The 12,654-nt window shown below is 50.2% G+C and overlaps 1 protein-coding gene across 2 annotated transcripts in view; it reads left to right on the top strand.

Moving 5' to 3' along the window:
• Positions 1 to 12,654, top strand: part of PXYLP1 (2-phosphoxylose phosphatase 1) — a 57,827-nt gene that overhangs the window by 32,985 nt on the left and 12,188 nt on the right. Inside the window, exons 1-3 of one of the 2 annotated variants that reach the window (XM_069473156.1) lie at positions 6,742 to 6,772; positions 10,581 to 10,739; positions 11,605 to 11,731. In XM_069473156.1, coding sequence (XP_069329257.1) covers positions 6,742 to 6,772; positions 10,581 to 10,739; positions 11,605 to 11,731 — 317 coding nt within the window. Of the gene's footprint in view, positions 1 to 6,741; positions 6,773 to 10,580; positions 10,740 to 11,604; positions 11,732 to 12,654 lie in introns of those variants that run through there. The other variant, XM_069473155.1, reaches the window with a different exon arrangement.

Below are 12,654 nucleotides of genomic sequence, written 5' to 3'. Positions count from 1 at the left end.
TAAAAGACAGGGTCTCACTGTGTCACCCAGGCTGGAGTGCAGTGGCATGATCATAATTCACTGCAGCCTCGAACTCCTGGGCTCAAGCGATCCTCCTGCCTCAGCCTCCCGAGTAGCTGGGACTACAGGTGCACACCACCATGGCTGGCTAATTTTTTTATTTTTTGTAGAGAGGGATCTCTCTATATTGCCCAGACTGGTCTTGAACTCCTGGCCTCAAGCGATCTTCCCGCCTTGGCCTCCCAAAGTTCTGGGATTACAGGCAGGAGCCACCATGCCTGGCCTGGGCCAGGGTGTTTTGACACCTGCCTTGGTTGTGCAGACCCTTGTTCCTCAGCCTTGGCCCACTCTTTGTACATGGCTGTGAGCATTTGTAGTTTCACCTGGTTGTGGGGACCCCTGAAGGCATGTGGTGTATGGTGGTAGGGATTTTGCTGAGGCACATATTGGATAAAAATAGCAGAAAATGAGCTACTCAGCTGCTGAGCAAGCCAGGTCCTGCCACCCAGCCCGGGGACTTTGTTGTCCTCTGTTCTTTGTCCTGTGTACATTTTATGGAGAAAAGCATGTGCCACAGTGATATGTGTGAATTTGGGGGTTCAAGAAGGTCTTAGTATGTTTGCATGGTTTGGGAATGCAAGCCCTTAGAATGCCAAGGATCTAACCTACCCTATACTCTATTCCAAAAGCCAAATCAGTTTCCCCCTGGGCTTTTATTTTGGTGAGCTGGAGATAAAAAGTGTGATGAATTGAGAATGAGGGTTTACATTTTTAACCTAAAAATTCTATCATATCTCCATCTCATCATTATGACCAAAGTTTTACATTTAGTATTTTTTTTTATTAATTTTGATCCTTTTCTTGAAGGTTTTTTTCTCCTTGATTTCTGAGAGTTTTAGTTTTGATTTTCCTCTGAATGTTTTAATGTCCAGCTACCACATAGAATTAAATATCTATGGGTGAAAAAAGTCTATAAATAAGTGACAGAATTAAATCTGGCAATTAAACTTTCATTACAATTTCTTAAGCTCATGTTGTAGTTGCATTGGAGGGAGGTGAGAGTATCACATAGCAGGTTCTTCCGCAGGCTAAACATTTATATCTGTGGCTCATCTCTAGTTTTCTTCCAGGGTGGGGACATTGTCGTTTCACCCCCTTCTTTCTCTCTTTCTCCTCCTTCCCCACCTACGTACCTTCCTTCCTTATTTTTGGTTTTTCATCTTAGAGAAGTTCTCATCAAGAATAATTATGTGACGGGATAGAGATGTATGTTTCAAGATTTTTATATAATGGGAAACAGAGGGGAAGGCAAGCAAAGCGTACAAGAGTAACTCCTCCATCACACCATGACTACATGCTGACTTGGAAGGTTGTCCATAATATATTAAATGCAAGTCCATATGGTACTCTCATATAGGAGTGTGTGTGTGTTGAGTCAGCAGTACTGATTCCTCTCCTCACTTTAGAGGAGAGGAAACTGCCATCAGGGCTAGTTAGTAAAAATAGAAAGTGTTAGTGAAAGTAGTCAGTGCGTTCAGGAGAATACCTGTAGATTGCCAAGACCCAGTGAAGAGACAGACAAAATAGGAGCGAAAACCACAGATGTTTACGTTGTCGTAACCACCAAGGGAGATGAGCCAAGGACTCAGCTGGAGTTTGACCAGGCGGAGTGTGTGCCAGCGGAGCTGACCAGCGCAGGGCCCGCCCTGTTGTCTTGGCAACAGGGCTGCTGCCCCACATCCATGACGTTAAAAGGTGGGAGTCCACCTTGAAATGAAGTGAGTGGTGATCTTAATAGTAGCCCCACCCTAGGGGAGGGGACAGAGAAGAGGAAGCAAAGGCATAATCCAGATCCTGTGCAAGAGGGTGAAGTCAGGTGGGCACCCGGGAGAGAGCCCTGGGGCCGACTCACCGTCCTATGGGAGGCCAGTGTGGCTGCAGCGCACACCGCAGGTGGTGCTCCGTGCCTCGCTAGGGCCCAGGAGAATGGGCTGCCCAGGGCTGGGAGAGAAGGAGGGGTCGGGCCGTGCAGCAGGGCCCCACACTGTGATTAATCTGGTTCCAGCTCTGGCGCTGCCTCTTGCCTCTCCCTGCCCTTTTCTTTCTCTGTGTCACCTGAGGGGCTGGACAGGGGTCTGCTGGCCAGGGGTCTGCCTCTCCTCAGCCCCAGGTGCCTACCAGAGGGTGGGTGGCTTGTGGGGGACGTCCAGGTACCTGAGAGCACAGGCCCTACCCTTGGCCACATTGTCTCTTTCCTGGAGGTGGCCTCCCCAAGCTCCCCCCTCACCTGGATGCCCTTTCTCCCTGTACACAGAGGGCAGATGACCTGGCCACCTTCACACTCAGTGGGGTTGGTGGGCTCAGTGGGGCACAGACCTTTGAGACACAGGAGGCATATTTGCTCCTCTTGGGAGAGGGAGAACAATGTCCTCGGGGCTCAGTGACTCTGTCACCATCCCCACCAGAACAGGGGTGGAAGCACAGGTGTCACCTCTGCAAGACACACGGCTGCTCATACACTGAAAGGTACATGTGGGTTTCTCTGGGTGATAGGATTATGGGTGATTTTTATACTTTGATATTGAATGACTATTTTAGGATGAACTCATGTTTATATGAAGTGTAAAGATCCCTTTTTATTTTGAAAAAAGAAAATTAATCTTTTCTTGAGAGTTTTGAAACTGGAAACCTGTTTCCATATATCTTGGGTTCTTAGCCTGAACCCACAGACACCTGCGTTGTCCCATGTGGTTTCGGGGGTCCTATAAGCCTCCAGAAACCAAATTCAAAAGAATGTGTGGCAGTCTTCTTTCAGGGGTGAGGATCAGTAGCTTTTATCCTATTCTCAAAGGGGAGGGTGGGGGATCCAGGACACAGGAAGCTTAGAGAGACACGGTCTTCTCATGGTTCTTTTCCGGGGCCTGTCCTGGACATCTCTGTCATTTCTAGTTTCTGTCATGACATGGAGTCTTTGGGGTTGGCATCCTCTAATCCAGTGGATGTGTTAGGGTGAGGCCAGTTACCAGTGGCTTCCGGAAGAGAGTGGGTTTTCCTGACCCCCAGGAGGCTGCAGCAGGGGTCGCGCCAGGGCACAGTGGGAGCCCGGAGCTCTGGCAGTGGGTGGAGGTAGGTCCCAGCAGCAGCTGTGGGAGGGAGGGGTCGGGGGGTGGAGCTCAGAGCCTGCGAGTGGCCTGGTGGGGGTGCTCTAGCCCGACAGGACATGCTGGGCGTCCAGCCCCGTGAGCCCCGGCCATGGTTCCCTGGCTCCCTGAGCGCTGCCAGGCTTAGCAAAAGCACTTCCCAAATTCTCACCTAACGTGGTTCGCCATGAGGCAACATGAAGAATGAGGGAAACAAGGAAGGTTGGTGTTATATTATGGCTCAACATGGATAGGTCGAAAAAGGAAAAGTGGGTTCAGCTGTTCGGTCAGTCTTGTCTATGTAAAACCAAGTATCTCACAGGCTGCAAACGTGGACTTGGCCTTTCACATTGCAGATGTCTAACATGCGGCCCAGCCTTTCAAAGCAGTGCCTAAAGGCAGATAACAGAACTGTGGGATCTCTGTTGTGGTTCTGGTTTGCACTCGACAATTACAGCAGACATGTTTATATTCAGTATAGGGTAGAGGCAGGGTGGGCATTTAAGATAATTTAGTGGGTTGAAGAGCACTAAGGGAATTGTGGGAACTGACCAAATTGAGCACATCATTATTGCTTGGCAGACCCATGAAGGAGAGGGAATTTAAGAGCCTTTGGATTATTGGGAGGAGGGAATTGGGGGACTTAGGTGGCAGGGCTGGAGGTGTCTTAGCTTCTGTGAAGGGTGTGGACACAGGAGTTCAGCATCCCTTCCTGATCCCAGGTTGAAGGGGACACCTTTTAAGAGCCTATAAGAAATAGGAATAATCACGTCGAGGGGATAGACGTGGAAAATAGTATTTCTTGATCCCTTACCAGATTCCACCCACAGGTGACATCTCAAGTCATCCTCACCACCACCCTGATGTACAGGCATCACCGTTTTCATTTGACAGATGAAGGAAACGGGGCATAGAGAGGGTCACACAGCGAGGAAGCACAGAGCCAGGACTTGAACCCACATCTTTGTGATGATATAGCTCATGTGTAGTCCCCATCCCCAGGCCACCTCCCTGCATTCAGAACCATGGACAGTCACAGCAGCAGGGGCAACTGAGGACACAGACTTCAGTGGAGTCCCAAGGAGGAGGTGACTGTAGTCCCCTAAAAGGTGACAGCCCAGATTTGAGGTCCCAACAAGGGCAAGGCAGGCCCTGCAGCGAGGAAGGTAAAAAGCAGATGGTGTGGCTGGACCCTGACCCCAAGAGGTTCTTGCTGGTGTAGCCAGCACTCTGGCCCCATTGTGGTCATGTTCACTGGGACCCTGTGGGTCCCTGATGCCTGATTGTGTCTGTCTAGTATCTGTGTGATCACAGGAAGAGCTGACAGCAAACCACATAAGCTCGGGTTAGTGGGATGCAGGAGTTCGGAGGTTACCTGACAATCCCACTGCAAAACAGTGTCTTCCACATGGGACAGCCTGTCTTTCCTGGAAAGGGCCCTTATTGGCACAGCTGCCTAGAATCAGGTCCTCATCCCTGGACCAGTTTTCACGGCAAGGACAGGGTCGTGGAGGAGCAGCATGGCAAGCCCCCACCAGGCCATGGGGTTGGCATGGGGGGAGGAGCTGCTCCCAAGGGAGGATGGGGCTGTCTCCACAGCAGGAAGTGGGGGGCCGAGAGCTGAACCAGGCATGGGGGCGCCTCTAAGGAGCTTGCATCTGACAGGTTCCTAAGGTGAGAGCTGGTGGAAGAAGGCCAGGTATGCAGGTAGACTTTTGTCCTTTGCCCAGTGCTAGGGCCTCAGTGTGGAGAGGTGAGCTGGGACCGTGGGTGTTGGCTTGGCATCCTGGAAGAAAGACACTGGACTGTCTTGTGCTAATCAAGCTGACTCCCAGATGATGAGCTGACAGCAGGCACCTGGCTATAATGATGTACCTGCTGTCCCTGAGGATCACTGAGTTGTGGGAATAACTAAGGCGGCCCTACCCACAAGGGCCAGACAGGGGCTGTGGCCTGGGAACCTGCATTTTGATCTGTCCCTGACCCTCGGCCCTTTCCCTTCCTTCCTTCTAGTCCATGGGGATCATCCACAGAACAAACTGAAATTAAAATAAGCAAATCATCATAAGATGAGACATCTCCCTCCAGAGAAGATTATAGTGTTGGCTACTGAGCCTTGTTGATTAGGTCGTGTTTTGCCCGAGGCTGTTATTGACGGTTCATAGTAACTTCCCAGTATTCCCTTTATATTCAAGTCTTCGCCGCAACAGTCCTGCAGCTGCACCCCCAGACCCACGTCCAGGGAGAGCAGGAGACACCGTGACTGAGGAGGCCGTTTTCTCTTTAAGGTCCATATACTTTCTCATTTCCTTTTCCTATTTATAAAATAATATCTGCCTGTCCTCCCCAGTGGGTTGTGAGCTCCATGAGGGCAGGGACCTTGCCCACCTTACTCTGAAGAACCCCCAGCAGGTGTCGAATAATGCCGGGTGGCTAGATGCACAGATGCATAAACACCAGGCAGGGGGACTTGGGGCAAGTCCCGTGACCTGCCTCTGCCCACGGTCTGGCATCTGCTGCGGGCCACTCTTCCTGGGGTGAGTCCAAAGCTAGAAAAGGCGGAGAGGGTCTGTCTGGCTTGTGTCCTAGTCAGGGCTGTGAAATGTGCTAGTAGTGCCCATGGAGCCACCTTGTGGGCGCTTGGTGGGGGCGGTGGACAGGGGCGGTGAAGCAACAGCTGGTTGTTTCACTTGAGATTCGAAGAAGATTGTGGTTGGCTGCTCTTGAGAGTGAGGGGGCCCAAGAAAATGCTTCAGAGGTCATGTTTTCTGCCATTTCTTTGAAACTGAGACCATGTCGTGATCTTTATATTGAGGAGCCTAGATGTGCGGACAAGATTAGAGTGGTCATAGATGAGCTGAGTGGGGCAAGCAGCCATCAGTGAGAGACTTGTCACAGGTGGCTGATGGAAATTTTCCCGCCTACTTGGTAACCACACCGCAGAGAAATTGCATGCCTGTCAGGTACAGAGTTAATCATCAATAATAGATGTATCTCACTGTGATTCATGTCGGTCGTGGTGGCATAGTGGCCCCAGGGCACTTGTTTAGACTTGTGGTTTTTCCCACCTACACAGTGAAACTCCTTATCCTCCCATCTCTTTATCTGCCCACTGTCCCTATCGGCCCCCACAGTCCCTTTCTCTTGTCTGAGCTGCTGTCCTCTGCTTGGGGTCAGCAGCTGGAGGAGCTGGGGACCTGGGCAGAGCCTGTTGGGAAATGCAGGGTCCTGCAGTCCAGGCTGCCCCCGGCCCCCAGCTCCCCCTCAGCCCCTTTGTCCAGATGAGCAAGGTGAGCCCGGAGGGCTGATGGGGCGAGTTGCAAAGCGCCTGGCAGAGGCAGCCTCCAGCCCAGCGCCTGCTCCCCCAGGTTCCTCTTCAGCCCACAGGGGACCCGAGGCACGTCGGGAGGCAGCCTGCTGACTCTTGTCTGCCATGTTTGGCCCCCCCTCTCCTCTTCCCCTCCAGGTGGCCAGCTTCATTTCATCCTTCCAGGCTCAGCCTGGCTGGGCTCTGCTTGGGGTCTTCCCTGGGAGGCCTGTCATGGGTTAGGTAACTCTCAGGGCTCCACGCGAGGATTCAGTGAGCTGTTTCATCAGAAACATGGAGCACAATGCCTGGCTCAGTTCAGCAAGCATTTCTGGACGGCCTGTCCTCTGCCAGTCAGTGGGGGATGTAAACCTGGAAGAGGCTGAGTCCCAGTCCTCTACACGTTTGGGGTGGTGGGGTGACAAACCAGGATACCCCTGCTTACATGTACTGTGGTTTGAGCTGTGACAGCCCAGGAGCTGGGTGGGCTCATAGCAGAGGACATGGAAACTGCCTGGGGATTCAGGGTGGGCTTCCTGCAGGAGGTGACCCCCAGGATCACTTATGGTGTTGGCCAAATTTGGAGAACAGAGCGGGGCTGAGGGTAGAGTTGCAAGTAAATGGAAGAGCATGTGTGAGAAACATCCTGTGGGGTGAGGCGGCTCTGAGCAGTTCAGAACAATGAGAACCAAGTTGGGGTGGGGGTCAAGATGGAGCTGGGAGGCTTCTTTCCCCATGGCTGTAGGCATCAGAAGCTCCTTTAAATGCCTGGTGTCTGGAGAACACCTGGAAGGGCCCCTCCTGTACGGACAATGCATCCTGGTGACTTAGGGAGGCACAAATAGCACAGGGTGATCTCACAGTCTGAACTAGTAGACAAGGCTGACTGCCCAGATGCCAGAGGAAGTCCAGATAAAATCTTTCTGGACAGAAGTTCTCGTTCCGATCATTATCCGATCTTTATCTGTGGTTTTCAAACCACTGCTTCCTTGGGTCATAGGTGGGTCACGTACACCCAGCCACCATGGTTCCCAAGTGGCAGCCCCAACAGGCCTCACTCCATGTGCTTACAGATAAACCAGCAAACTGTGGGGGCTCTGGGACACCCAGGGTCCCTACCTGTGCCCCTCTGCCCCTGTGTCACTCATATTATCCTGGTTTCTTAGCTGCTCTTCTCCCTGCCCAGGCTCCAAGGGAGTGTGCCCACAGGCATGGCCAGGGGGCCAGGATTTGGTAGATTTCATAAAAAAGCAGCATCAAGGACTGAGGGTCCTTCTGCCACCAGCCAAATGGGCCAGGTCATTAAGACACTGCCTTAGGACATCTGATTTTCCATATTCCCTTGCTCTGGCACTAATCCCCAGATAATAAATTACCTCTGATACCTGGGCTATATGTTAACTGTTCTAGCTCTTTCCACCTGCTGGGGCAGAAAGTGACTCTGGGAGCAACCAAAGGGCTAATTTTAAGTTGGTAAAACTCAAAATTCTCAAATTCCAATTCTGTAGCTCTGTGATCGTTGTTTTGGTAACACAAGTAATGAATGCATATGTTTATTATTTTAAAAAGTACATCTAGACATTATAGGTATATATGTATATATTTATATATATAGGATATATTAATGTGTGTTCATTATATAGATACAGTCATGTGCCACATAACGATGTTTCCATCAATGGCAATGGGCCCATATTATAATACAGTATTTCTACCATGCCTTTTCTGTGTTTAGATATGTTTAAATATACAAATGCTTACTACTGTGTTACAGTTGACCACAGAATTCAGCACAACACCATGCCATACAGGTTTGCAGCCTGGGAGCAATCGGCTATGCCGCCTAGCTTAGGTGTGTAGTAGGCTGTACCGTCTAGTTCTGTGTCAGTGCACTCTGTGATGTTTGAACAATGGCGAAACTACCTAAGGACACATTTCTCAGGATGCATTCCTGTTGTAAAGTGACACATGACTGTACATATGTATGTGTGTGGATACATAAAACAATATAGACACTTGTAAAAAACGTAGAAATCCTTCTTCACACCCCATTCCATCCATTCCCGAGAGGAAACCACTGCTGCATCATGACGGACAACCTTCTGGATGTTTTTTGAGTGCATTTACATAATAAACAAATGCCTGTGAATTTATACATTTATAGTTTGTTCTTTCTTTACACAAAGAGAATTATTAATACGTCAATAGCCAGTGACTTGGCTTATGCATTTCACACAATTTATCTTTGATTCTTTTCCCTTCTTTTTAACTGGGGTGGAATATTCCACGGTCTGGATGTAACGTTCTTTCTGCTAGTGATGGGTGTGTAGGCTGTTGCCCTTTTTGTTACTGCAAACAGCCCTGCAGCCAATCTCTGTGGCCACGTATCTGTGCATGGGCATTGTTATCTCTGTAGAGCAGATTCCGAGGTGTAGAATAATGGGATCAGTGGGAATGCACAGAGAACACTCGGTGGCTACTGCCAACACTCCCTCTGAAAGGTTGTTCCAGTTTCCATCTCACCTGCAGTGTTTGGAAGCATCAGGTTTCTCACACCTTTGCAATGTTGGATATTATCATTAAAACATTTTCCAGTCTGATGGGGGAAAAATGATATCCTGTTGTTTTGTGTTTTACATTTCTTTAATTATGAATAAACTTGAGCACCTTTTTATGTGTTTATTGGCATTGGTATTTATTTTTCTGTAATTAGCCTGTTTATATCCTTTAGTGATTTTTCAGTTGTAGGGGCTCTTATGTACTATGGACATTAATCATTTGTCTGTTATGTGTGTTGCAGATATTTCTCTTTTGGTGTATTGTTGTCTTTTATATTTGTTTATGACATCTGTTTGCCAAAGGGAAGTTTTAAATATTTATGTAGAAGAATTTATAGAAGAAAGTAGGGAATTTATTTTTTTTATTTTATAAAAACATCTCATTCTGTAAAATAGAATGAGTGTTCCCAGTAGGGAATTTAAATTGATTTAGATTGGTGGTTGGTCCCTATTTTAGCTATTGTTCATATGTATGTGTGTGTGTACACACACACATATATATATTATGAGGATTAATGAACCTTTTAAAGTTAAACAGATCCATGGGCAAACTTGCTTTTGTGTTATTTTCCTCAATGGTTGGATGCTGAAAACACAACTATTATTGTGTAGGGAGTTCTAGAAAATCTGTGATGCTAAATAGACATTCCCTAAGCATGCAAATATTGGGGGCCGCTGAGACAGAGGCTGTCCATGGAGGGACAGATGGCTGGGGCAGCCCCAGGGTCCCATTCCTACAGATCAGCATCCAGAAGAGAGAGCCTCGTCTCGTGTCTGTGTACCACCTCTCTCAAGGAAGAGGAGTCTGGTGCCCCATCACTGTCCTGGTTGACTCTGGTCACAGGTCCGCCCCTGCCGGGGGTTGGGACACTGATTGACAGTCCAACTAGACCACACATGGAGGGCAAGGGCTGGTTCACTAAGGGAAAAGGGTGCTAGATGGACCCACACAGGGTACCCTGAAGACTGCGCTGGGGAAGCCAGTCTGGGGTCAGAGGAGCGGGCGGGAGACGGGCTCCCTCCACCACGAGTGCCTTGGTCCTCGGCTCTCTTCTGTAAAGTGGTCTCGTGAGGATTAATGAGCGGGTACCTGTGACTGGGCTCTGGGGGCCCCAAAGTAAAAAGCAGATGAATTAAATGAGGTATGTCAGACACCCTCATCTGGCACTTAGCAGGTCCTCAATAAGTGATCATGGTTTTCCTTCTTGTTGCTGTTACTGGAATTAGCAGGGTGTTAGGATGCGGTAATCAGGTTGTCAGAAGTTGTTAATACTGTAAGTTCTTCCTTGAACCACCCTGAGTGCCGCCCCTTTTTTCCTCCGGGAGGTCCCACTTGTTGCCTAGGTAACACTGGTGAGGGGATGGTAATGGCATTGAGAAAGAGGCAGGGCACAGTAGGGGCTCAGGAAACACTTCTTGAATGGGGAATGGACGTCTTGCTCCACTGAAGTGCACCCCGGTTCTGAGGGAGAGAGCAGTTACTCGGGGTGAATGAAGCCCAGCCCCACACTGGGCCCTGCAGCTGGGCTGGCGCCTCCTGACTGTGCACCGTGACCTGCTTTGCTTCCCTCGCAGTCCACCTGATCCCCGTGTCGACGGCTAAGAATGGAGTGAGCAGCAAGAGTCGAAAGAGAATCATGCCGGACCCGGTGACGGAGCCCCCCGTGACAGACCCCGTTTATGAAGCTCTTTTGTACTGCAACATCCCGAGCGTGGCCGAGCGCAGCATGGAAGGTAGGCCTGGCTGCGCCTCCCGACGTGGCCCTTGCAGCCAGACACCCCTCTGGGACTAGTTCTTCCAGCAGCGTAGCACAGTGGTAAGGGCAAGATGGCGGGGCTCAAATCCTGCAGTTGCCCCCAGGCTGTGCTGGCGAATGAGTTCTGGGGCCCTGGCACCTTCATCTGTAACACGGGAGTGACCAGCAGGACCCACGCTGGGACTGACGAGAGGATTAAGTAACAGCTCTGAACAGCTCACAGCTCGTGACCAGCCTGCCTGAAATGTTTGCCATTATCACGATCTTTAGTGACATTGGCAAGATGAAAAGATGGCCTTGGTGGGCTCTAAGGACGGCACCCTCAGCTACTCTGTTTTCTTGAGTAGATTCTCAGAATCTAGGTCTTGCCATAAAGGTGTGGGAAAATACAATTTCTATGTCAAGTTTTGCTTTTCTGAAAGCAAAGGATGGTGTTGAATATTTATTTGTTTATTTGTGCCCTGCCTTGTTTCATGAAAGACTTAAAGCAGAGGTCATTGTTCCCAGTATTTCGGTGACCTTCCTCCAAGTCTATGTGTACGTGAGGCCACATTGGCAGTCGTGCCCACCTTTCACTGCCTTGCTGTCCCCAGTCACACCCCAGAGCATCCTGTCATTCCAGGAGGTCTGGGACGTTGACCAGCTCTCACCTTCCTCTGTCCTGCCTTGTAAGGCTGTTCGCTGGCCCCCACCCAGCCTTCACGGGGGCTCTGCAACCTCTCCGTGGCCCCCACTGCCTCCTGATTCTCAGCACAGGCGTAGCCAGGTCGCTGCCCCCCACACCCTCGTAGAGGGATTGACACCTATTGAGTGATGCCTTGACGATGTGCTTCTCTCTACAGGTCACGCCCCGCATCATTTTAAGCTGGTCTCTGTGAATGTGTTCATTCGCCACGGGGACAGGTACCCACTGTATGTCATTCCTAAAACAAAGCGACCGGAAATTGACTGCACTCTGGTGGCTAACAGGTAAATTGCACTTTTATTTTATTAGTAGAGAGGAAGTCTTGCTATATCGCCCAGGTTGGACTCGAACTCGCAGGCTCAAGCGATCCTCCACCTCAGCCTCCCGAAGTGCTGGGATTACAGGCATGGGTCACTGTGCCCGGCAAATTGCACTTTTTCTGAAAGTCATTTTCAAGAATCTGTTAAATCATGTACAGTGGAGAGTTACAGGACGGGGGAGTGACCTGTGCTTGACGAGCGCGTACCGTGTGCAGGAGCCTGACCTTCAGAGCAGTCCTGCATGCGGACGCGATGGCAGAGTTGAAGACACTAAGGCCCGCAGAGGCAGGGCCACCTGTTTCCAGCAAGCCAGCAGACACGCTGAGGTTGGAGCCCAGGTCAGCTGGAGGCCCACCCTGCCAGTCTCAGTCTGCAGTGAGCACTGGGCTAGGAGTCCTCCCCCCAGCTCAGCTGTTCCATTCGAGGCTGCAGGCAAGTCCCTTGGTGTCCCTGAGCCTCAGCCTCCCATCTCTAAAGTGGGGATGGCAACACCCACCACGCAGGGTTGGGGTGAGGGATAAGTGAGATGACACAGAGCAACGCGTGTCAGCAGTTGCAAAGCCACGTCAGATACTATTTCAGCCTTTTAATTTTTCACGGAAGTGGAGACAGCCTGTTCTTAGTTGAAAGCCCTTAGGATGAAAAATAATTAAACAGAGAGTGCAAATTGTGTCTATGGAAATGGCATGGGCCTAAAATTAGAAGCACAGTTAGCAATAAAATGATGGGCCAGGCCTCGGCAGATGTGTCTCGGGGCACATAACATCCCTAGCAGGGTTTACTGAATGAGGCCAGGAGCGGAGGGAAGCCTTCCGTGGGGAAGACTCGATTTTGATGGAAGGCTTCTGGGGTGCCAGCCTGCGGGCAGGGCCCGCCTGGCAGCACTG

This window comes from Eulemur rufifrons, chromosome 7, assembly GCF_041146395.1.
Source record: "Eulemur rufifrons isolate Redbay chromosome 7, OSU_ERuf_1, whole genome shotgun sequence".
Classification (NCBI taxonomy): Eukaryota; Metazoa; Chordata; class Mammalia; order Primates; family Lemuridae; genus Eulemur; species Eulemur rufifrons.
Note: the sequence above shows the minus strand (reverse complement) of the source record. Positions and strands in the feature narration are given on the sequence as shown.